At 47.5% G+C, this 25732-nt stretch overlaps 1 protein-coding gene across 4 annotated transcripts in view; it reads left to right on the forward strand.

Moving 5' to 3' along the window:
- Positions 1-6159: 6159 nt before the first annotated feature.
- The window catches only part of GATAD2A (GATA zinc finger domain containing 2A), a 128073-nt gene continuing 108500 nt past the window's right edge, over positions 6160-25732 (forward strand). For 2 of the 4 annotated variants that reach the window (XM_039910389.1, XM_039910390.1), the window contains exon 1: positions 6985-7047. In XM_039910389.1, the coding sequence (XP_039766323.1) occupies positions 7006-7047 (42 nt within the window). In that variant the 5' untranslated portion in view covers positions 6985-7005. Of the gene's footprint in view, positions 6227-6984; positions 7048-25732 lie in introns of those variants that run through there. The other 2 variants (XM_029050210.2, XM_029050211.2) reach the window with 2 other exon arrangements.

Consider the following 25732-nt stretch of genomic DNA (forward strand, 5'->3'; position numbering starts at 1 on the left):
GGCAGTTGTTGGCAGTCTCATGGGCTCCCAGGCCACTCAGGAGGCATGAAAGAGAATAATGCCATGGCAAATAAACCCTGTCTGTGTGGGCCAAAACAAACAGCTTTCAGCTGATCCTGAAAAATTTCAACAGAAAAGAGCTACAGTCCATTGTGCCATAACACGGGCGATGTGCTCCTGAAGAGCCTGGCGTTCATGATAACTCGCGTCGTACTACCGATGTTGTGTCTGAACCTGCTCTCAGAGTCAGAGTCGTTCTTCCGACACCGTCGTGCTCTATCCAGATAGACACGTCCATTGTTGGAGGAACGTGTCTAATTGCAGAATAGCCTTCTATCTACAATGAAAACATAATAATAATAATAATGTTGGTATTTGTTAAGCGCTTACGATGTGCAGAGCACTGTTCTAAGCGCTGGGGTAGACACAGGGGAATCAGGTTGTCCTACATGGGGCTCACAGTCTTAATCCCCATTTTACAGGTGAGGGAACTGAGGCACAGAGAAGTTAAGTGACTTGCCCACAGTCACACAGCTGACAAGTGGCAGAGCTGGGATTCGAACTCATGAGCCCTGACTCCAAAGCCCGTGCTCTTTCCACTGCGAACATGCCACCTGGAAGAATCAATCAGTTGGTGGTATTTATTGAGCGCTTACTATGTGCAGAGCACTGAACTAAGTGCTTGGGAGAGTACGATTCAACAGAGTTAGCGGACACAGCAGAACTGACTATTCGCAAAAAATGCCGTTGGTTTGATCGAAGGCCGTTTCTCCAAAGCTGGGTGGCCACTGGATCAAAGTAAAGGATGAGCTGCTTTTTTTTTTTTTTTTTTTTTACCTTGGCTAAAAAAAAAGCGGGGGACGTGGCAGGGAGTGCTTGCCTCCCCATCCCTATTCTGACATGTAGTGCAATGGCAATTGGATATTAGGCTCCAGACCAAACCGAAGGTCCGCAAACCTGTAGCGCTGCCCAACTTGCAACCTGTGAGACCTGGACTCTCCACCCACGTCTCTCAGAGTCACTTAAGAGTTACACTCAACATCAAGTGGCAAGATGGGTTCATGATGAAGTCAGTCTCCCAGCAGGCTCCTCATCTCAATCCAGCCGTTTTGGGTGGGACAGGTAAGGAGAATGGACAACAGTCAATCAGTGGTTTTTATAATAATAATAATAATGTTGGTATTTGTTAAGCACTTACTATGTGCAGAGCACTGTTCTAAGTGCTGGGGTAGGTACAGGGTAATCAGGTTGTCCCACGTGAGGCTCACAGTTAATCCCTATTTTACAGATGAGGTAACTGAGGCACAGAGAAGTTAAGTGACTTGCCCACAGTCACACAGCTGACAAGTGGCAGAGCCGGGAGTCGAACCCATGACCTCTGATCCCGAAGCCCAGGCTCTTTCCATTGAGCATTGAGACCATACTGTGTGCAGAGCACTGTACTACTATTAATAATAACGATGGTATTTGTTCAGCGCTTACTTGTGCCAAGCACTGTTCTAAGCACCGGGGGAGATATAAGTTTATCAGGTTGTCCCAGTTGGGGCTCACAGTCTTAATCCCCATTTTACAGATGAGGTCACTGAGGCCCAGAGAAGTTAAGTGACTTGCCCAGTGTCACACAGCTGACAAGTGGCAAATCCGGGATTAGAACCCACGACCTCTGTCTCCCAAGCCCATGCTCTTTCCACTAAGCCACGGTGCTTCACGCTACTACGTGCTTGGGAGAGTCCAACCCAGTAGAGTCAGTCGCTACCCAGATAGGTACTGTGTGGCTAGCTGGAGATGGAGCCACCTAAAGCAAGGAGGATGGAGAGAGCGATCTAAGGATGCAGGAAAGCAAAGCCTCGGACAGAGTTGCATCTCTGCCACCAAACCGGGTGTCAGTTGCTACAGCTAGATCCTACTGCGTTATCCTACAGCCATCAAGAAAGGAACAACTTTTCAAACGTAAGGTTTTTAGGCTCGCGAGCTAAGGGGGCAAAAAAAAACAGCAGCGGGGACTGGCAAGCAGAAGAGCACTATGCGGCACGACTGGGGTTCCACATTGGCCTTTTCAGCCATGCCCACACCCATAGGTAAATGTCAGTGGTGTCATCTTCTAGCATGAAGGACAGCTATATATGTGTATATATTCTTGGCACATGACTCGGGCAATGACACTTTCCCCCTCCCCTTTGGTAATTCACGTATCTTAAGACCGGGGCCCCGTGCCTTAGTTTCACCCTCCTCTTTGCCCTTTCTTTTAATCAAGTCAGCAGAGTAGAGAAGCCCCAGGAGAAGGGAGGTGGGAATGTCCCCCAAGTCAGGGTAGTTCCCATAGGTCTTGGGCAGGTCCCCTCACTCTACCCTGCCATAATAATTATGGTATCTGTTAAGCGCTTACTAGGTGCTAAGCTCTGTTCTAAGGACTGGGGTAGATACAAGGTAATCAGGTTGGACACTGTCCCTGTCCCACAGAGGGCTCACAGTCTTAATCCCCATTTTACAGATGAGGGAACTGAGGCACAGAGAAGGGAGGTGACTTGCCCCAGGTCACAGAGCATACAAGTGGCGGGGCTGGGATTAGAATCTACGTCCTCTGACTCCCAAGCCTGGGCTCTTGCCACTAAGCCATGTTGCTTCCTATAGTGAGTAGCTGGATACCATCCACCTCTGCCCCCCTTCTCCCCGCCCTCCGCCCCCTGGTGATTTCTGTTGCACCATGAAGAATGTGCAGGGCCATTATTTTTTTTCTTTGGCAATGTGGCATTGGTTTTGCTGCATGTAAACTTTGCCACTCTGGAAAGGATTTATGAGTTTTGTGAACCACTGATTGTGGGCACAACCTAAACCTTTATTAAAATGGGCGTTTCTGAACTTCCTGCTAAAGGGGGCATATTATAGAAAAGCACTCCTGTTTATGAAATGTGCTGCATGTGGAGTCATTCTCTCGGCTACCGGTGGGTTCAACCTAGTAAATTCAAAATTAGCTCGTTGCGGACAGGGAATGTGTCATTTTACTATGCCATGCTGCTTCTCTCCCAAGTGCTTAGTACAGTACTCTGCACACAGTAAGCACTCAATAAATTACCTTGTATCAACCCCAGTGCTTAGAACAGTGCTTTGCACATAGTAAGCGCTGAACAAATGCCATCATCATTATTATTATTAATAAATACGATTGAATTAATTTTATCATTGATTTGTACTCTCCCAAGCGCTTAGTACAGTGCTCTGCACACAGTAAGCGCTCAATAAACGCAGTTGAATGCATGAATAAAACCTTCCACTCCTTAGTAATGTACTTCTCAGACGAAAATCCTTTTGCACACGGAGGTAGAAGGGCGGGAGTTGGCTGCTGTCAGCAAGAATCGTATTTAAAAAAGTAGTCTTTTGGTGCAGTTTGACTGTCTTGTATGACAAAAAGTGGGCAGTCCTTTCAGAGCAGCAGAGAAGTTCTCTTCCTCCAGGAAAGACTCCAATGCGCTGTAGCCCATAAGTAGGGGCTCTTCACTTTCAGTTTGATTTTATTATTACTTATTAAATCAGGGTTGATTACTGGGCTGCAAATAGGTGAAAATTGGTGGGGGGGAATGTGATTTTGGAGTAAATCAGAATTTATTTTGGGTCAGAAAATGGAACCAGGTATCTGCAGTGGATTTAGAGCAAGGGTAATTTAAAAATACTCCACTCTGAATCCAGAGCTGCCGGTGAGAGACTTCTGCTTTCCCTTTTGGCCACCCCCAGATCCCTTGGACAGAAATGGGACCCAGGCATCCTTTTCTCTCTCTCCAGTTACTCCAAAATAAATTCTGTCCCACACATTTCTAATACCAGACTTTACTCTATTTGAAAAATACAAAATTTGGACCGAGAGGGAGAGGATAGTTTTGGAAAACCCTGAAATGTTTCACTAAATGCATTTAATATTTACTTGAAGAGCAGCGTGGTCTAGTGGCTAGAGCCCAGGCCTGGGAGTCAGAAGGACCTGGGTTTTAATTCTGGCCCCACCACTTGTCTATTGTGTGACCTTGGGTAAGTCACTTAACTTCTCTGGGCCATAGCTACCTCATCTGTCAAATGGGGATTAATAGGGTGAATCCCATGTGGGCCATGGGCGGTGTCCAGCCTGATTATCTTGTATCTACCCTAGTGCTTAGGACAGTGCCTGGCACATGAGTGCTTAACAAATACCATTTTAAAAAAAGTCTGTAATATTCTACTCATGGAGAAGACTGAGCAGGGTCTAAAGCAGGAGATCAGGAACTCCCCTGGTTATGAGGTTTTGTTTTTTTTAACCACTTATTTTCCTGTACTTTGACCTCTTTAAATAGAAAGCTTGCAGTTTTGTAACTATATCCCTCCATAATCAATGATAGATACCCTGGCCATGAGAATATATGGATGTAAGCTCCTTGTTGGCAAGGAATGTGTCTACTGACTCTTAATATTGTACTCTCCCAAGCACTTAGTGCATACAGGGTTCTGCACACGGTAAGTGTTCGATAAATACCATTGATTGATATTTGAGAGGCTAGGGATTTTTTTTTCCATTTCCAGGCCTCCAAAATTCATTGAGGGGCACCATAACATTGACTTAAGGAGTTAATAATAACCATGGTATCTGTTAAATGCTTACGATGTGTCAGGCGCTCTACTAAGCCCTGGGATGGATACAAGCAAATGGGGTTGGACACAGTCCCCGTCCCACAGGGGACTCAAAGTCTCGATCCCCATTTTCCAGATGAGGTAACTGAGACCCAGAGAAGTGGAGCGACTTGCCCAAGGTCACACAGCAGACAAGTGGCAGAGCTGGGATTAGAACCCACGACCTTCTGACTCCCAGGCTCATGCCCTATCCATTACACCATGGGGCTTACAAGTAATGATGATGACGGTATTTGTTAAGGGCTTACTGTGTGCCAAGCACTGTTCTGAGCGCTGCGCACTTACTCTCCAGTTACCTTACCGAGAATTATTTTCAACTCTGCCCTCTGAAAATGGCTTTATTCCAGAGGCAGTAACGAGAGTTTACTCCTGTCGAGTAAAACGGTCTTGAATCGACAATTCATTCAACAGTATCTATCGAGTGCTTACTATATGCAGAGCACTGTACTAAGCGCTGGACAACATATACATCACATACAGGATTCAAATCCTCAAGTATAGTAGACCGACTGCCCTTGTCAGTTTGTCCCAAATGATTTCCATCGATTTTTCAGCCTTTTCCGGCGAACTAGGCAATGGCATTTCAAAGAGAAGGGAAAAGCTGTTTGTTTTTTAAACTAAAGCTGGGTGTGTGTGGTGGGGAGCGGTGAACGGCTTTCCCAAAGCCTTACCGAGTTCTGCACCGGTGGTAAACACCCTCTCCGCCTGGATGAGTCTTCCCCTCCAGTACGGGGTGGTTATCATCGTCATTCCTGTTCTGTTTTTAGGCCAAATGAAAGTAACGTGCCTGCCGTCCCTGGATGATTTTCAGGCAAAGGAGCTGGCATCGAGCAAGTCGCCAGTCACCGTAATCCGAATTCAGCTGGTCGGAATGGTCGAGAAGCAGCATGGCTCAGTGGAAAGAGCCTGGGCTTGGGAGTCAGAGGTCATGGGTTTGAATCCCGGCTCCGCCACCTGTCAGCTGTGTGACTGTGGGCAAGCCATTTCACTTCTGTGCCTCAGTTCCCTCATCTGTAAAATGGGGATTAAGACTGTGAGCCTCACGTGGGACAACCTGATTACCCTCTGTCTACCCTAGCGCTTAGAACAGTGATCTGCACATAGTAAGCGTTTAACAAATGCCGTTCTTCTTCTTACTCTTTGAATTTTACCTCTGGTTGCCGGGAGTGTGGTCTGCAGAGACTTTTTTGGGGGGTGGGGTGGGGGGAGCCGGAGCAGTGTGTGTGTGCCTGTCTCGCACGTCGCTGGACACTGCATGGCCCGACCACATGCTCCCAGGCGCACAGCCCTCTCTGGCCCTGCTGGTTTTTGCCTTTAAGAGCTCCCCTGTGTTTTGGGGGTAGCGATGGACTGTATGTGCCGCCCCTGGTGCGCATGTTCGGGGGAGTGACGCCGCGGCTCCATGTGGAAGGAGCGCATTATTTGGCAACCGGAGCGGCGGAGGAGAGGATTAGAGGGATCCCCGGCCGGGGTCTGGGGAAGAAAGGGGGAGGTGTGTGTATGTGTGCAAGTGGGAACCCTTTTAAAAAGAAAGAAGCCAAACCCTCCCGGAGCTGCGACTTAACCCCTACCAACTGTAAGTGCTAAGATCTCAACTTCTGATTTTTTTATTTTTGACCCCGGAGAAGGGGAGATGGGGCTAAGTTGTTCTACAGAAGGCTCTGCATCGCAGCCCATCGATTTGCCACCAGCCTCCACTCGGCCCCACGGGGAGGGAGCCAAATGCCCCTGAAAATAAAAGCGAACCGGTCTGGTCCGCTGGATTTACCGGGGTGATTCCCGGGCCCTGTAAAAAGTCCTGAACTGTAGGTGCGCCGCTTAGCAACCTGGGATGGGCCGGGGGTGGGGGGTCGGGAGGTTATTCTTTGGGAAAGAGGTTTGCTTCTCTTGGTGGGGGGGGGGGGTGTCGAAAGCGAGAGTGAGGGGAGTGAAATAACTGGGAACCTCTTCCTCTTTATGTGAAAAGTTTTGTGTGGTTCTCCCACCTCCCCCCTTAAAGATGCGCTCAGTAATCTCTTTACCGGTCTGTCCGGGGAACAAAAATCCAGCGGGGGGGAGCGGAGATGCGTCCGGTTTGGAGACAGATGCAAAAAGGGAGGAGGAAGGACAAGCCAGTTGTTTCGGAAAGTTATTCAAGGCGTTTTAATCGCGCCTGCCCGACTGCTTCCGCCTCCTCTTCCTCCTTCCACCATCACACGCTTTCCTTCCTCCCCTCCCCACACCCCTCTTCCTCCTCCCCCACCCCCCAACGTTCCTCCCCCTCCCCACCTCCCACCCCCGGACTCAGGAGACAGTAGAATACCGTTGGATGCAGGGAAGAACCGATTGTGCCTTCTGGAAAGGCGCGATTTTGAAATGGGCAAACTGAAACCTGCCGCCGCCGCTGGAAAAGAGGAGGTGGCCTTTTTTTGGGGGGGGGGGGGGGGGAAGAGAGAGGTTGTGGTGAGGGGCTAGCCCTCGAAAGGCTTGGTTTGGGCAGGATGACTGTTCCCCGCTTCCTGTCCGCTTGTGGGTGGAGTGCAGTCGTAGCAGGAGCCCCGTGGTTCTGGGTGGATTTAGTAAGGGGTGGGGGTTGGGTGGGGGAATGGACATATTTGTGTGTGTGTCTGTCTTGGTTGAGCCCCAGTCGTGGCACTTAACCCGGCTGTGGCAGCCAGGCTGATTCTCCTGTCAGAATAAGAGTCTCCTCCCACCCCCACCCATCTCCTTTTCTCTCTCCCTCTCTCTCTTTCCCTTCCCCTCTCTCACACACACACACATCCGCTCCCATCTGATGTCCTTTCTACTCCCAAAGGTGCACCGGGATGTCTTTCCTTCTGCTGGACTCCCTCTCCATCCCCTCCCCTCCATAAACAAACACCCCCCACCCACAGCTCTACCTTTTAAACCTCCTCTGGCTCCCATCCTTATTTTCAGGATCTTGGCCTCCTGGGCGGTTTTCGATCCTTGATTCTCATCCAGACAGTTTCCATCTCGATGATGATTTCCTCCACCTGTGATGGGTCAGCGGCCGTGACTGGACGATTTTTAGACGCCGGTTGCCGGATTTTTCGTGGAGGGATTGTCGCCGAGAGTTTGCACTTCGGCACTGCGACGCGTAAAGGTTTCGGGGTGGGGGGGACCTCAGTAGAGTCACTTTTGGAAATATTCAGAATTGGTAGATGAGCTTTCTTCAGAAAGCCTTTTTTTTCCCCTTGAATTAAATCAGCACCGTGGAAAAATGTTCCTGCAGAGGGAATGATTAATTTTGGTAGTGAATAATGGAATTTGTCAGAACAGAAAGCGTATACTCCAACCAAGTCACCTAGGTATAGCTTCATCCTTATCCCAGGAGCCTTAGAGTCTTTAGATTAAAGTCTAGGTGAGTCACTTTAGATTTTATTTCTTTCCTCCCCACTCCTCAGCTTCTTTCATTTTTCTTCTAAGAGTGCAGCATTTCTATTCCTTTCATTCCGTGACGGTGGTACATACAGTGACACCTTCTGGTTGTGACAGGCATAAAATACTGATAAAAAACCCTGTGTTTCTGTCCTTGGGCGTGAGAAGTGGTCAAAATTCACTCAGAAAATCTCCCCCCGCACCAGGTAGGCCCAACTCTTTTCACAGCCTTGCAGGTTTCTTACTTGGTCGCGAGGAAAGATTTGCCGTTGACCTAGTCCAAGCAATGTGTTAAGAATAGCAGTTGTTAAGAGATTGCAACAGGTTATAGAGGGAGGTTGTGGAATCTCCTTCCTTCCTGCGAGATCTGTAAAAATAGGATAAGAAGCCCAACTGGTATGGCTTCGGGGCAGCTCTGCGTGGAAGCAGGGGGATGGACTATTTGACCTCTGTAGTCTCTTCCTGCCTTTGGGTTTTGTGATTTAAAAAAAAAAAATTTTTAAATAACGGCTTAGTTTAAGATTATTAATTCCGTAGCTACGTGTAGCTGTTTGTTCCAGTCATTATGCCACGTGCCCTCTTTTGGTCCTTTTGTATCATTTAAGAGTTGGTTTGGCACATTGGACATGATTGATTTCTTCTCAAACTGAAAGTTTTTCAGAGATTCCCCCATCATCCCAATCGATGGATAGAATGGAACGTTCAACTCAAAAATGGACCAACAGAGGGGGAATTTCTACTCCTGACATATCAACTCTACCCCAGGCAAATTGCACGCTACAGGGGGTGGGGGTGGGGGTGGTCATGGCCAGATAGGCAGCATCGTTCTTCACCCCAAAGCCCCCAGTCAAAACCATACAATTCAAGTCAGGCGGCTTGTTTGGGCTTGTGACGAGCAAATCGGTCCATGTTCTTTCTTCCTTCGTGTTTCCTGATCAGGGTGTGCACTCAGTTGTTGGTTGATGCCACTTGATGACCAGGTGATAGCTAGGCATTTTATGCCCCCTCCCTGAAGCTGACCTTCCTGAATGCAGGACAGTGCCCAGAGACCTTAGACCAGAGATAAGGGAGGGGCGGGGGGAGAGAGAGAAAGTAGAGCGGCAAAACCACAGATGCTCGTCTGTCAGTCAACCAATCTATCAGTCGTATTTATTGAGGGCTTACTGGGTGCAGACTGTGGGCTAAGCACTTGGAAGAGTACAGTATAACAAGAGTTGGCAGACACGTTCCCTGCCCACCAGGACCTGGTACTCTGGAGGGGGACAGACATATAAATCACATATAGTAATTGTGATATTTAAGTGCTTACTGTGTGCCAAGCACTGTACTAAGCACTGGCGTAGCTCCAAGCTAATCGGGTCCCACATGGGGCTTACAGGCAGACAATGTAAATAAATTACAGATATGTACAGAATAACTGGAGCATTTAAGTGCTTACTGTGTGTCAAGCACTGTATTTAGCACTGGGGTAGATAGAAGATAATCAGGTCCCACGTGGGGCTCACAGACAGATATTAAATATACAAATAAACAGATATACAAATAAATAAATTACAGATATATATGTAAGTGCTATGGGCAGGATGAATAAAGAGTGCAACTCCATGTGCAAGGGCGATGCAGAAGGGAGGGAGGGAAGCAGAAATAGTTTATTCGGGGAAGGCCTCTTGGAGGAGATGTGATTTCAGTAAGGCTTTGAAGGGTGGGGAGAGTGATCATCTGTCGGATACAAAGGGGGAGGGAGTTCCAGTCCAGAAGCAGGATGTGGGCAAAGGGTCGGCGGTGAGGTAGATGAGATCAAGGTACAGTGAGTAGGTTGGCATTAGAGGAATAAAATGTGCGGGCTGGGTTGTAGTAGGAAATCAGTGAGGTGAGATAGGAAGGGACATGGTAATCATTTGAAAGCCAATAGTAAGGAGTTTCCGTTTGACATGGAGGTGGATGGGCAACCATTTGAGGTTCTTGAGGAGTGAGGAAAAATGGACTGAATGGTTTTGTAAGAAAATGATCCAGGCAACAGAGAAGTCTGGACTGGAGTGGGGAGACAGGAGGCTGGGAGGGCAGCGAGGAGGCTGATACAGTAATCAAAGTGGGATAGGGTGATGATGATGACGGTGGTGGTATTTGTTAAGCACTTACTATGTGTCAAGTACCGTTCTAAGCGCTGGGATAACTAATCAGGTCAGACACAGTCCCTGTTCCATGGGGCTCACAGTCTTAATCTGTATTAATCACTGATACAGATGAGGTAGCTGAGACCCAGAGAACATGGTAGCAGTTGGGATGGAGAGGAAAGGGTGGATTTTAGCAATTTTTTTGACGGTTGAACCAACAGGATCTGGTGACAGTTTGAATATGTGGGTTGAATGAGAGGGATGAGGTTATGGGTTTGTGAGACAGGAAGGACGGTGGTGCTGTCTACAGGGTTGGGAAAGTTAAGGTAAGGACAGGGTTTGGGTGGGAAGATAAAGTTGAGTTCTGTTTTGGACATGATAGGTTTGAGGTGTTTCCTCGGGACATCCAAGTAGAGATATCCTGAAGCTAGGAGGAAGTGAGAGAATGCAGAGGAGAGAGGTCTGGGCTGAAGAGGTAGATTTGGGAGTCATCCGTGAAGGGATGGTAGTTTGAAGCCAAGGGAACTAATGAGTTCTCCAAGGGGGAGGGTGACCCGGATTTGAGCTTGAGGGCACTTCCACGGTTATGGGGTGGGAGGCAGAGGAGGAGCCCACCAAAGAGACTGAGAAGGAGAGGCCAGAGAGAGGAGGAGAACCAGGAAAGGACAGTGTCAGTGAAGTCAAGGTTGGATAATGTTTTCAGGAGAAAGGGGTGGTCCCCAGTGTCGAAGGCAGCCGAGAGGTCAAGGAGGATTATGATGGAGTAGAGGTCGTTGGATGTGGCAAGAAGGAGATCGTTGGTGACCTTTGAGAGGACAGTTTCGTGGAGTGAAGGGGAGTGGAAGTCAGAGTCAAATGATGGCATCTAGATTCTGGAGGCACAAGCCGAAAAAGGACCTGGCCCTGGCCAAGGGTTAGGGCATAAAAACAACCCATTCATCATCTGAGTTTACATTAGAGTATATCTGAGGTTTCCCATCCCAGTCTGTCCCCAATCCCTGTGTCTGAGAGAGGTTTTTTGTTGCCAGGTTATTGGGTTTTGATGGAGTGTTATTTGGCAAATCTCAATATCCTATGTCATGATACGGAGGTTCATAAAATAAATGGAATTCTCTTCAGCGGCAAAACGGCTGTCCAGCTTTTAAAGGTTTTGCCTCACTGGCTTAGTGCACTGGCGGTTAAAATCTAGCCAAGTCAGTAATGGTTTGAGTTTGATGATCTCATCAAACTGTGAAATGAATTTGGTGGCCCCAGTCCTTGTCCTGGAGGTTAAGGACATCTATTTGGCACCTTGGGTGACCCGATGCCAGCAGAAGATGTTACCTGTTTGTCTGGGACTCTCAAACTTGGGACAAAGCTGGACAATTGGGTCATTATGGACTTTCATGTTAATTTCTCCATAGAGTACAGTTAGGCCCTATCAGCTTTAGAAACTAAACGGTAGCTGCTTTTTTCCATCACTTTAAAGAAAATGAAGACTGGGAACTGCATTGAAGAGTCCTAAAGTGCCAAAGTGTCTCAACTCCAAAGGTAAGGTAGTCGAAGCTTTTGACCGGCACAGAGTAGCACCCTTTAAAACACGTGAGTTTTTGTAAGGATGTAATTGTTAACCAGAAGTGGAAAGATTTGGTGGCGGTTCCCTCTTGAGAAACCAAGTCAAAACAGGTTTGGATGTCTATAAAGAGTTTGCTCCCAAAGTAAGTATTTAAAATATACTTCCCAATAAGTATGGTTTCAGTTGTGCTTAACTTCCTTTTAGAAAGCAGCGATGTACCGTTGCACATATCGGAGTAATAGGCATTGGTGAAGTTTTAGTATGCAAAAATATTTATGCTTATTGGACAGACATACTGCTTGAATTTCAATAGTTTTTAGGAACTAGATGAGAAATACAAATATATGCCCAGTTGCCACTGCTGAGCCTTGAATCACTTTTTATGGATGTATATTAGTAAAGCATAGCCATTTAGGGGAGGAGTTTCTGGCGAGTCAATCGAATTTATTGTGCGTTTACTGTGTGCAGAGCACTAGTTGGCTAGGGAGCCTAGGCTCAATTTGGGAGGTATGAGATGGTAAACACATTCATCTCTGGTCAACTCTAAGAAAGGCAATATACTATATTACAGTGGTTAGGTTAAATATGACTCCGTGAATATGTCTACACATGGCGAACTGCGTGGTTTGGGGGGAAAAAAATGCCAAGTGAAACCCAAATGCTAAAGTGCTTAAATCCAGGAGAAAAAACACCCGTCAATTCGTCAATTCAGCGCTGCAAGAACTGGAAAATGTTGTGTGGACCTCAGGAAATTGAAATGTTTGTTGTGAAATTAATTTCTGGTAGCCTAAGGTCCACATGGTTGGTAGTTGCTGCCCTGGGGGCTGCGGGTGACCTTGCTGTGCACCTCTTCCCCCATTCTTTCACCAGTATGCCCGAGCTGCCCCCCCAGGGCCCATGGAGTGGAAAGACCTAAAATGTTCTGGGTCATTCAGGCAGCAGTGATGACAACAGAGTTCCTGAGACAGAACTAGTGTTGAATGCACCTCTCGTGTTTGTTTTGCCTTCCCAACGCTGGAACTTCCTGGAAGGCTGGCATTTAGCATTTGGTTTTCCAGGTAGGAGCGTGGCCAGAAGGAGATTCTTGCAAGAGAAATGGTCCCTTGAACAGATTTCTCTGGAAACAGTAAGCACTCGATAAATACTGTTGAATGAATGAATGAATTTGATGCATCAGGAAATGATGGCATGAAGGAGCAATTGTGATTTGCTTTCAGTACTGATGAAGTGCTTACAAGGTGAGAGATACATGTCTCCTGTCTCCTGATGCCCGTCTCCCCCCTTCTAGACTGTGAGCCCGTTGTGGGCAGGGATTGTCTCTATTTGTTGCTGAATTGTACTTTCCAAGCGCTTAGTACAGTGCTCTGCACACAGTAAGTGCTCAATAAATGCAATTGAATGAATGAAATAATAATAATGATGGTATTTAAGCGCTTACTATGTTCTGAACGCTGGGGTAGATGCAAGGTAATCAGGGTGTCCCATGTGGGGCTCACAGACTTCATCCCTATTATACAGATGAGGGAACTGAGGCCCAGAGAAGTTAAGTGACTTGCCCAAAGTCAAACAGCTGACAAGTGGCAGAAGTGGGATTAGAACCTATGACCATTGACTCCCAAGCCTGGGCTTCTTCCACTAAGCCACGCTGCTTCTCCCAATGTACTAACCACTAGGGAGAGAAAGGTTGCCACTGATTAGCCCATTACTGTTGTTGGGGAAGAGTCCTCAGACCCTTCACTGCCCCAGGCAGGTCCATCCTACGTCCAAGCCACCATAACCACCTGCCCCTCTTCATTTACTCTTCTGTCAGTCAGTCGACCATATTTATTGAGCGCTTTCTGTGTGCAGAGCACCATACTTAAGCACTTGGGAGAGCACAAAATAATCTAATAATGGTACTTGTTAAGTGCTTAACTGTGTGCCAGGCACTGTTCTTATCGCTGGGGAGGTACATTAATCGGGTTGGATATGATGGGGCTCTCGCTTTTAATCCCCATTTTACAGATGAGGTAACTGAGGCCCAGCAAAGTGAAATGACTTGCCCAAGGTCACGCAGCAGACGTGTGGCGGAGCCGGGATTAGAATCCAGGTCCTTCTGACTCCCAGACCCGTGCTCTGTCCATTAAACCACACTCTTAACAGACACATTCCCTGCCCACAACAAGCTTACGGTCTCCAGTCTCTTCTCCCACTCCCTTTATTCACCCCTCCCTCAGCCCCACAGCGCTTATGTCTAAATCCATAATTTATTTATGTCAATGTCCGTCTCCCCCCTAGACTGTAAGCTCGCTCTGGGCAGGGAGTGTGTCTACCAACTCTGTTGCCCTCTCCTAAGTGCTTAGTAGCCCGGTGTGGGCAGGGATTGTCTCTTTATAGCTGAATTGCACTTTCCAAGCGCTTAGTACAATGTTCTGCACATGGTAAGCGCTCAATAAATAATGAATGAATGAATGACCTGGTCATCAAGTGGCCTCTGAATCCCCAGTAGTGTCAGGGGCTCGGGGCTGCGTGGCATAGTTACAAGCAAAAGTGATACCAAGCAATGCAGAATTAGCAGTACTCATTTTTTATCGGCCCAGAGATTACCGAGGAATTAAACCTTTGTCTTTCGCTTCCTTGACCCATTTAAAATGTAGAAACAGGAGGTAGTTTAGTACTTCCTTTTTAGAGGCCTAGCAAACTTGGAAATCCAAAGCCAGGGCCAGGCTCAGCCCCCTGCCCAAATCGACCTCATATCTGTCTGGCATAGCCCAGTGTAGTGGCCATGGAATCACCAAACAGGAAGTGCTGGAAATGGCTGAAAACTTGTTTCTGGGTGGAGCGGGGAGGGAGAGAGGCGTTGCAGGCCCAGAAGTTCCCAGGGAACTTCACGTGATGTCCTGGAAGTGGATTTCCAACCATTTTGCACTTGATGTGGAACAATTCTGATTTAGGGGCACTGTGGTCTTCTATCTGAAACAGGTCGGGAGAAGAGGGGAGAGGGCACCCAGGCCTAGCCGAGTTCGGCTCTGTGTCAATGACTCGGTCCCCGGAGCCCAGTGCCGAGGGAGCTGTTGGCTTTCCTGAGCCCACGCAGAGCTCGGATTCCCTTCTTCCCATCCCACCGTCACCTGCCCTTACCTTGAAGTGAAATTTAGAGGATTGAGTGGTACCTCACAATCAGTCCCAGTAAGACCTATGATAACTAGGTTTGATAATCGAAGCCAAAAAATGTTAGGTGATGTGCCAAAGATATCGTTATTTTAGTTGTTTTCTTGTATAGATGGCCCGAGGGGCCAGTGAGAGATGCAGTTGTTTAAGATACTGCACGTTTCTCTCCAGGAGAACGGCAGATAGAAAAACTGCCGTCTGAAACGACCAAGAGTGAGTCATTAAGATTCCTTCTTGTTTTGGTCCTTTACCTCTTTTTGAAAGTAAAACTACCTTTGGCATGAAAAAAAAATCCTTTTTCAGATAGCCTATTTTATAGGTAGATCTGTTTGAAACTAATCTAAATGATACCAAAGAACCCATTCAGCCTTCAAAGCGCAGCTCGGCTGAGCACTCGTGGCCGGGGTATTCTCAAGCAGGCATTCCTCTCATTGAATTGACAGTTGATAGATTTCTGTGGATGCATCAACCAATTTTGTATGTGTGGGTCTGGAATAACTATTGTATTGTACTCTCCCAAGCACTTGGTATTGTGCTCTGCTCAATAAATGCCATTCATTGATTGATTGAATAAGCAGGCCCTCCCCTTCCCCCAAAGTCTTGTAGATCCCACCGTGCTTTTAGCATCCTGAGAGAACTAAACTTCTTAGTAGTCTCGTCTATCAATCAATCAATTGGATTTGTTGAGCGCTTACTGTGTGGCGGGCACTGTATTGAGCGCTCAGGAGAATACGGCACAACACTATAGCAGACACGTTCCCTGCCCACAATGAGCTTACAGTCTAGAGGTGACTGCTAACCAAGGGTAAAACTCTCTGATCAGCTAATGATATATGAGGGTCCACCATCTGTAGAGCAGTGTACTAAGCGCTTGGGAGAATCTAATAGAAGAAGACCTGGTCCCCAGGAGCTACCAATATACGCTCAGCATCTCATCCCTGACCATCTTGTCCCCCACTGTAGCAATGGGTTCAACAAGTGAGTCGTGCCATCGGTGGTGGGTCGCACTTAAAAGGGTGCGGGGATTGCTTTAAATATTCGACTAGCCAACAGAAGTCTTGTTCAGCAAGCACTGTTTCATAGGAGGCCTGTGGGTTTATAAAGAAGTTTATGTTCAGGCCTAACTAATCATCAACAAATCCTTTGAAAGAAGTTCGGTTTTATGAATGATTCATGCCCTATTCCTATGCATGCTATGGGTTCCTGCCTTTGTGAAGGAAAAATGGCTACATTTATTTCAGCGGTACTGTGTTCCCCACCCTCATTTTTTTTTTTAAAGCCCTTGCCAAGGAGGCTCTTAGCAATAAGGAAGTGACAACAGCTTCCCAAATCCTCACTGGATTTGTCAGGATACAGTGCCAGTTCCTTAAAGCAAGGCTGCTGCTTGTCAACCCTTCTGGGGCTAGGCATTTTGTTTTTAAACCTGCCGAATTAAGACATAAACTTGTTGCTAATAACTTCGCTCTAACTGTCTGGTTCCTGCCCCGAGCCACGGCATTCACGGATGCCGGGATATCTTTAGTCTAGGACAGGGAAATGCCGACACAAAACCCATAAAGCCGCTCTAGGTATCAGAGGGCTTTTTAGCTAGCTTGCTTGTGAAAACTGGTTTGTTTGGTGGGTAAAGGGTAAGCTCAGCCCGGCAAATAAAGCCACGTTCTTGTCTATAGGCAGTGCTAGAAAATTGAAATCTAAAATTGTGAAGTTGCGCATAATTGGAACTGAATTGGAATGCCCAATTTTGATTTTTCTCCCCACGTACATTTCTCCCAGATCTTCCTCGGGTTGCAGGGTGGGGTATTTGAATTTCTCCTGATATTTCTGGTTTCGTATCAGATTTTTCCTTTTCATGGTTTCATTCCTGGTTTGGATCGGAGTTGCGTTCAGGCTTTTAAACCCTTACCAAAGTTACCCATTTGTAACTTTCCCTTCATACCCCCCAAAAAACCCCATTCGGTACTATTTATCCTTGTCCTTCGGTCAGTGCAAGGCAGCTTCAAGAGTATTAGAGTCTGAAGCCTAGGAGCTGTAAGTGCATAAATGGAATGGAAAAATTGGCATCATTTTTTTGGCTACGGGCGTTTGGGTAAAATTGCCCACAGGCAGTATCAGTGCTGCTTCTCTGAGAGGTGGAACTGAGTCTGGGGGAAAAAGGCAGTATTCAACCTTGCCATCAGGGCAGTCTCCATTCCTATTTGTATTACTTTTCACTGATTCCGACACTAATGGACACTTCATTTTTGGTTAGGCCAGTTTTGAAAAAGTGGAGAGAACAAGGTTCTACAAAAAGCTTCATGGTGATTTTATTTTGTCATCCAAATTTTGTATCAAGTGAGCATTTAAGATTACCCAAAAAATCGAATGTTTGAGTTGAGGACAGCAAACTCTGATACCCATTTAGCTACCTGAACATTTGAGAAAATTGAGGAGCGGCAGGGTTCACCTACCTATCCCCCATATTTGCCCTTGGGGTGGAGTTCGATGCACCTTAGTGTATGAAGAGTACAACTTGTCCTTGAGAACTTTCCTTCTAAGCCCGCAGGTTCAATCTCACTTTCCCATCGCTGCCACCACACCACCATCCTCCTTGTCCCCTAAGTCTGCAACCTCGGTGGCATTTTTGACTTCTTTCTCTTATTCCACTCCTTCCTCTCCACCTTTACTACCACCACCTGGGTTCAACCCCTTGTCGCCTCCTGGCTGGATTACTGATACGGCCTTCTTACTGGTCCCTCCACCTCACGCTGAAGGGAGGGTGGTTTATCCTACCTGCGGTTACATATATCATCCCTTTAAGACATCATTTAGAACATGCTGTTCCCTTCTGCAGAAGCCACCCATGACCATCCATTAGTTTTTGCAGCGACTCCTTACACTCCATCTTGCTCTTAATTCAACTATCTCACTCGAGATGCTCCAGTTTCCCACCTGTTGCTCAGGCCTTGGCTCCCATTTGGAGTTCCCTCTCCCCTCCAGTTCATTCATTCATTTAATCTTATCTATTGAGCGCTTACTGTGTGCAAAGCACTGTACCAAGCGCTTGGGAGAGTACACTATAACAACAGACATATTCCCTGTCCACAAAGAGCTCATAGTCCACCAAATCACATCTCTCCCTGCCTTTAAAGCCCTCCTAAAAAGTTCTCTCCAAGAAATACCTCCTAACTGACCCCCCAACTTCCTGGTCATGCCATTTTGTCAGGTAGTGGAGCGCCTGTGTGATGTATCTTTCTGTTTGCAGTGTATTTAATGGCGTGCTTTTGTTTTATCCTGTATATTTGCCCCTTTTTGTCGCCATAGATTTTTGGCAGTTTCTGCCTCCTTGTTTTCCCCATTCCGTTTTAAGGTCTTTGAGGGAAGGGGTAATATTCTGTACTTTTGTCGACTGTTTCTGAGCACTTAGCACAGTGCTCTGCCCAGGGTAGGCACTCAGTAACAGCCGCCCTTAATAACAATATTGGTATTTGTTAAGCGCTTACTATGTGCAGAGCACTGTTCTAAGCGCTGGAGTAGATACAGGGTAATCAGATTGTCCCATGTGAGGCTCACAGTCTTCATCCCCATTTTACAGGTGAGGTAACTGAGGCCCAGAGAAGTGAAGTGACTTGCCCACAGTCACACAGCTGACAAGTGGCAGAGCCGGGATTCGAACCCATGACCCCTGACTCCCAAGCCCGTGCTCTTTCCACTGAGTCACGCTACTTAGCAGAGAGCATCATTCAGTAGTATTTATTGAGCACCTACTGTGTACAGACTATGCTAAGTGCTCCAGAGAGAATAATGAAGTTAGAAGACCTATTTCTGCCCGCAAGAAGCTGTCTAATGGGAGAAACAGACACAGGGGAATAAGTGCTTAAATAAGGGGTGTAAGACAGTATGCACTTAGTACAGACTTCCTTTTCAGTATGTACCAGGTGCTCAATACAGTGCTCGGCACACAGTAATCACTCAATAAATGCCATAGGTTGATTGAACACGTGCAGATTTAAATGCTTTCTTTGCCAAAGCAAAGAGAAACATTTGAATGTGCATTTATCACTCTAGACTGTGAGCTCACTGTGGGCAGGGAATGTCACTGTTGTTGTACTTTTCCATGCACTTAGTACAGTGCCCCTCTTCAAAGCCCTACTGAGAGCTCACCTCCTCCAAGAGGCCTTCCCAGACTGAGCTCCCCCCCTTCTCCCTCTGCTCCCCCTCCACCCTCTGCTCCTCCCTCTTCCCCCTTCACCTTCCCTCAGCTGAGCCCCCCTCCCCTCCCCACTTCACCCTCTGCTCCTCCCCCTCCTCCCCTTCCCCTCAGCACTGTCCTCATTTGACCTATTTATTCTGTTAATGAGATGTACATCCCCTTGATTCTATTTATCGTGACAATGTTGTCTTGTTTTTGTTTTGTTCTGTTTTGCTTTGCTGTCTGTCTCCCCCGATTAGACTGTGAAGCCCATCATCGGGCAGGGATTGTCTCTATCTGTTGCCGAATTGTACATTCCAAGCGCTTAGTACAGTGCTCTGCACATAGTAAGTGCTCAATAAATACTATTGAATGAATGCTCTGAACACAGTAAGCGCTCAATAAATACGATTGAATCTCCCTTCTCTCCTCTCCCTGTATACCAATCTAGCTAAGACCAAAGTAGCAGGAGCAGAGTGAAGCGTCTACCCAAACTCCACTTGATTTTGGGGTGGCCCAAGGGGCTTTGAATCAGCTTGAATGCTAAAGGGTGAGCCAGATAGATTTGGGAGTCGCCCACCCAGAGGTGATAGCTGCAGCTCTGGGAGCAGATAAGGAGGGAATGGAAAATGAGAGGAGCAGGGGACCTGGAACAGAGCCTAAAATAATCATTCACAGTTAGTGGTGAAAGGAAGAAGAAAAGATAGGGAAAGAGTCTGAGGGAAGAGGGAAACTAGAAGAGAACTGTGTTGGTAAAACGGCAGTTAGATTGTGCTTTCACAAGTGGGCCGCGGGGTTAAAGGTGGCGGAGAGGTGGAGGAGGATTAGATTTGGCAAGGAGGAGGTCATTGGTGACCTTGGAGAATGTGGTCTCAGTGGAGTTAAGGGAGTGGAAACCTAATTGTAGTGGGTCAAGAAGAGCACTGGAGGAGGAGAAGTAGTGGAGATAGCCGGGGTATCCGATCCATTCGAGGAGTTTGGATGGGAACGGGGGCAGGTAGAATGGTAGAATTGGAGGATGCCCGGGCTCCAGAGAAGGCTGTTTTCGTATGAGGGACGCTTGAGCGTGTTTGAGGCCAGAAGGGGGAAGAAGGGTGGGAGCAAGCGGTATTTGAAGATGAAGGGGGATGGGGCCAGGAACACAGGTAAAGAAGGGTAGGTTCTGAAAGCAGGAGGGAGATGTCTTGAGAGACGGCTGGGGAAGGATGAGAATGGATATCTGGGTAGGAGGGAGTTGGTGAAGTGACGGGGGCGGGGGTCTCTGGGGAGCTCATGCCTGGCTTCAATTTTAACAACAAAGTAGTTGGATAAGTCTTCGGGGACAAAAGGTAGGGGAGGTGGAGACTCTGGGGGCTTCGGGAGGGAGTCGAAGATCCAGAATAATTGGTGGGAGCCACAGGCCTGAGAGTCAGAGAGAGGAGAACATAATGTTGAGCAGAAGAGAGGGCAGAATTCTAGCAAGTGAGACTGAAGAGGCAATAGCCACCCTGGCATCTGCATTGCCTCTAGCAGCGTTCTGCAGCAGAAGTGAAAGAAGCGGGGACCGCAGGTGATCCTGGGCTCGGGGGGGGGGGGGCGGGGGGGTGCAGGATTGGCAGAGAGGGCCAGGTTGGCAAGAGAATTGAGGTAAATGGAGAGGGCAGTGCTGAGGGCGCCAGAGGGTTGGGTAGGGAGTCCAACGGAGCATGATGGCTTGTCATACTTGGAGGTTGTCTCTGGCCTCTAGGTCTCTGTGAGGGGGAGAAGAGTTTTGTCGGGAGGGAGGACACGGGAGAGGTGACAGGTTAGGAGGTTGTGGCCGGAGAGTGGGATTTTGGAATCGACGCGGTTAGAAGTGGAACGTTGGTTTTCAGAATGAGATCCAGCATGTGGGAGTGAGGTGGGGAGGAGCAGGTCAGTGGAGTTGAGAAGTAGATGTACGTGGATTTTTGAAGTTCCTGAGGGTCCGTGTAGGAGGAGAGAAGGAAGGCGAGAAAGGCATCGAAGTTGCTCAGAAAAGCAGAGGCAGGACCAGGCAGGCGGTAGGCCACTGCAATTAGCTGTATTAGGGGTTGAGGCAGATGACTCGGGCTTTGAAAGAAGATAAGGAGGTGAGGGATAGAGGGTGGTGTGAAAGTGGCATTGGGTAGGGAGGGGGTGAGTCTGGGGGAGTGGGAGATGGGAGACCCTTTCAGGAGAGAATGGCAGGGGATCCAGTCTCAGTGTTTCTGAAAAAGAGTGAATGGGACAGGAATAGGTTAAGGATGGAGGGCCATTAGTTTTAGGGTGATCATGTAACGGATTGGAAGTTCCCCAGGCAAAATATCCCCAAGTCACTAGTAAAAGGGCTGCCATCTGGCAGGGTCCTCAGTCGCTTGAAATTCTTGGTTTTTCCCTTTCTGGAATAGGGGAAGTTTCTAGAAGTCTCTAGAGAGGCCTCTAAAAATTCTCCCCTCAGTTTACTGCCTCCATCCCATGGCTCTTCAGATAAGCGTCCCCCATACGGCAAGGGGGTCATTACAAAAACATAATAATGGTATTTGGTAAGCGCTTTCTGTGAGCCAAGCACGGTACTAAGTGCTGGGATAGATAGAAGATAGGTTGGGCATAGTCCCTGTCCCAGATGGGATTTGCAGTCTCAGTAGGAGAACAGGTATTGAGTCCTTGATTTACAGATGGGAAAACTGAGGCCCTGAGAAGTGAAATGACTTGCCCAAGGTCACACAGCAGGCAAGTGGCAGATCCGGGATTTGAATCCGGGTCCTCTGCTGCCTAGGCTCTTTCCACTAGGCTACACTGCTTCATTTGGAGTACAGCCAGTCCCTCCTAGGGGGCTGGTTGCTTCTCAGAGAGGATTCTCAGCCTCCCCCCTGCCGCTCCCCTCTCCCCACCATTCTCTCCACCATGTTAGGGTGGGTCATCTCCGTGCTTACACACAGAAACCAGGAATAGCTAGAACCACCGGTTTTTAATATAATGCACCTTTCTTGATCGGGTAACATATGAGAGAAAGTCTGATTCCAAATGGCCTAGCCTTTAAATTTATACATTTACTCCAAGGTTAACCTCCCCTTTCCTATCCCAGGCCTTGGATACTTCCATGCCAGTAGCTCTCATGGTGGGGGCTTTCTGGACAGTTGACTTTGGCTTGCCACTTCCTCAGTGAACTCCAGCTCCTTGGGTCTGGACTCTGGAGTCTATAGAAGCAGATGTGGGACCTTGAGATGATTCGATCCGGCCCCTTGCTTCCAGGAAGGTGAATGTTTAAATAAGACAGGTAGAGTGCCCATTCTTTAATATCTCCAGTAATGAAGTCTCCACTGATAGGTGATCAGGACTAAGTGGTACATAGAAAATCATTCCAGTTGTATTTCATTGAGATTTCTTTAAAATGTATCCTGACAAGCATTATATTGTTAGGTGTGTCTTTTCGTGCACGCGCATACGCACAGGGACAAAGTCGATCAATCAGTGGTATTTTCTAATCCTGGCATGCCAATCGCTGGCCGTGTGACCTTGGACAAATCATTTAACTTCTCTGTGCCTCAGTTACCTCCACTGTAAATTGAGGATTAAATCCTCCTCCCTCCAATTTAGACTGTGAGCCCCATGTGGGACAGGGGCTGTGTCCAACCTGATAAACTTATATCTACCCCAGTGCTTAGAAGAGTGCTTAACAAATACCATTGAAAGGAAATTATTGAGCGCTTACTGTGTACACAATGCTTGGGAAAGTACAGTATAGCAGAGTTGGTAGACAAGATCCCTCCCTGCCCATAAGGAGTTTACAGTCCACTGGGGGAGATGGACATTAAAATAAATTATGTAGAAGGGAAATGGAGTATCAGGATCTTTACATTAATGCCGTGGGTTATTACTAATGCCACTGATAGTCTGCGTGCTAGATAATAATAATAATAATAATAATAATGGTATTTGTTAAGCGCTTACAATGTGTCAGGCACTGTAGTAAGTGCTGGGGTGGATACGAGCAAATTGGGTCAGACACAGTCCCTGTCCCACATGGGGCTCACAGTCTCAATCCCCATTTTACAGATGAGGCAACCGAGGCCCAGAGAAGTGAAGTGACTTGCCCGAGGTTACCCGGCAGACAAGTGGCGGAGCCGGGATTAGAACCCATGCCCTTCCGACTCCCAGGCCCATGCTCCATCCGCTATGCCATGCTGCTTCTCGGTTACTGCTGCTTCTCAGATACTGTTGGTCCCCTGGAAAGGGCTCTGGGAAGCAGGAGAAGGGTTCTTTTCCCAGCCCTGCAGGTTGAGAGTGTGCCTGCAGGGGCTATGCCTTCGGTGGCAAAGGTTTCTGACCAGAGAACCCCCGCAGGGCGATCTTCAGGGTGGACAGCGAGTCCTGAAAAATAGTCGGCTAATAGGGTCAGCAAAGACCGTAGGCGGCTACCAAGGCAACCACCTACTCGCTTGTTACACGCTGGGCCTCAGCGGGAACATGACCGGGATACAGGAGAGTGCGAGTGGTGCTAGGCAAACCACTAACACCGTAAGCAATTCTTTCGCAAAGGTGCCTGTCTTGAAAGTCTCAGGGAAGAAGGCTCCTCTGTTGTCGATGGGAGATTCCATCATCACTTGCGGGGCAGAACTCAGGACTTCCTGCCCCCTTTAAAGAACCGAGAGTGCTGATGTGGCTTAAGTCCCTCTAGACTGTAAACTCGTTGCAGGCAGAGAATGTGTCTGTTACATTGCTATATTGTACGCTGCCAAGCGCCTAGTACAGTGCTCTGCACACAGTAACCGCTCAATAAATCCGATTGATAATGTGAGGGTCCCCTGGTTGGTGTCACGATTTTATGACTTTATAATGTAGGCTCTCGGGAAATGAACACCTTATTTGGGAGAACATGGTGTTTCAGGTGGATGTTAGTTTTGTTGGGTTTTTTTTTAAAAAAAAGAAAACCAAGATAGGTTAACAAGATAAAGCCGAAAGACGATGTCAGATATAAATCCACAGCATGTGGCCTAATTCTTGCCCGAGGCAGATGTATAATCATATTCAATCAGTAGTTTTTCCTGAGCACTTCTGTATACGAGCTCCTTACTAAGTGCTTTGGAGGGAGAGTACAATAGAGTTAGAAGACAAAATCCCTGCCCCAAGTAATTCACAGTCTAACGAGGAGGACAGAAGCAAAATAATTTACAGAGAGGAGGGAGAAATGCTTAAATAGACTGGAAATGGATATGGACAAAAGTGCCACGGGAGGTTTGTGAGTACATAAGTGCTAAAGTGGTGCAAAAGTGCCAAGATGATAGTTGTGAGGTTGTGACCTGAGGAGAAAAATAAACTGGCAAAAATTTTAATCACTCACGGTGGTATTTATTGAGTGCTTACTATATGCAGAGCGCTGTACTGAGCACTTGGGAGAGTACAATACAGCAGAATTAGCGGACACGTTCCCTGCCCGTAACAAAAGCCTCCTGGAGGAGTGGGTATTTCAACAGGGCTTGGAAGATGGGGAGAACGGACATCTGGAGGACTTGAAGAAGGAGGGAGTTCCAGGCAAGAAGAAGGATTTATTCATTCATTCATTCAGTTGTCTTTATTGAGCACTTACTGTGTGCACCAGAGGCTCGCGGTAGAAGATTTATATGGAAAAGAGGAGAAGGAAAGGAGAGTATGCATTGAGGTGGAGTAGGAGAGTAGATTGGATATGGAGGTCGGGGGTTCTAATCCCAGCTCCGCCACTTATCAGCTGTGTGACTTTGGGCAAGTCACTTAACTTCTCTGCGCCTCAGTTCTCATCTGTAAAATGGGGATTAAGACTGAGCCCCACATGGGACAACCTGATTACCTTGTATCTCCCCCAGCGCTCAGAACAGTGCTTGACACATAGTAAGCGCTTAACAAATACCGTCATTATTGTTTGTTAGGTATTGTGCCAGGCACTGTACTAAGCACTGGGTTGGATACAGTCCCTTGTCCCACGTGGCGCTCACAGTCTCAGTCCCCATTTTACAGATGAGGGAACTGAGGTACAGAGGAAGTGAAATGACTTGCCCAAGGTCACACAGCAGACAAGTGGCGGAGCCTGGATGAAAATGCATGACATCCAGGCCCACGCTCTATCCACTATGCCAGGCTGCTTTTCTGCAGAACAAGCAAGGGATACCCCTTCCCACAAGGAGCATACACTCTACTGGGGAAGACAGACATAAAAATATTTGCAGAGTAAGAATAAATAATTGAATGTACAGCCAAATAAACATAGACTGTCAGCTTCTTGTGGGCAGGAAACATGTCTACCCACTGTTGTATTGTACTCAACAAAGCTGTGCTCTTTCCACTAAGCCAGTGGTAACTGGTTTGGGGGGAAGGAATGGGCAGATCGGGGAGATGTTGAGAAGGAAGAACTGGCAGAAGTTGGCAATAGATTGAATGTGACAGTTTAAAGACAGTGAGGTGTTGAGGATAACACTGAGATTGCAAACTTCTGGGGCAAGGAGGATGATGGTGTTATTGAGTGAAATAGGTCCATGGGGAGACCTCCTGAAGCCAGGAGGAAATGTGGCGTTGCAGATAGCTGGGGAGATAGGCAGGCTTGAGAGTTCCCTGCGTAGAGGTGGTAGCTGACTATAAATAAATCTATTTACTCATTTATGTTAATGTCTGTCTCCCCCTCTAAACTGTAAGCTTGTTGTGGCAGGGAATGTGTCTGTTTATTGTTGTACTCTCCCAAGCGCTTAATGCAGCATTCTGCACACAGTA

The sequence above is a fragment of the Ornithorhynchus anatinus genome, chromosome X1 (assembly GCF_004115215.2).
Source record: "Ornithorhynchus anatinus isolate Pmale09 chromosome X1, mOrnAna1.pri.v4, whole genome shotgun sequence".
NCBI classification, from domain to species: Eukaryota; Metazoa; Chordata; class Mammalia; order Monotremata; family Ornithorhynchidae; genus Ornithorhynchus; species Ornithorhynchus anatinus.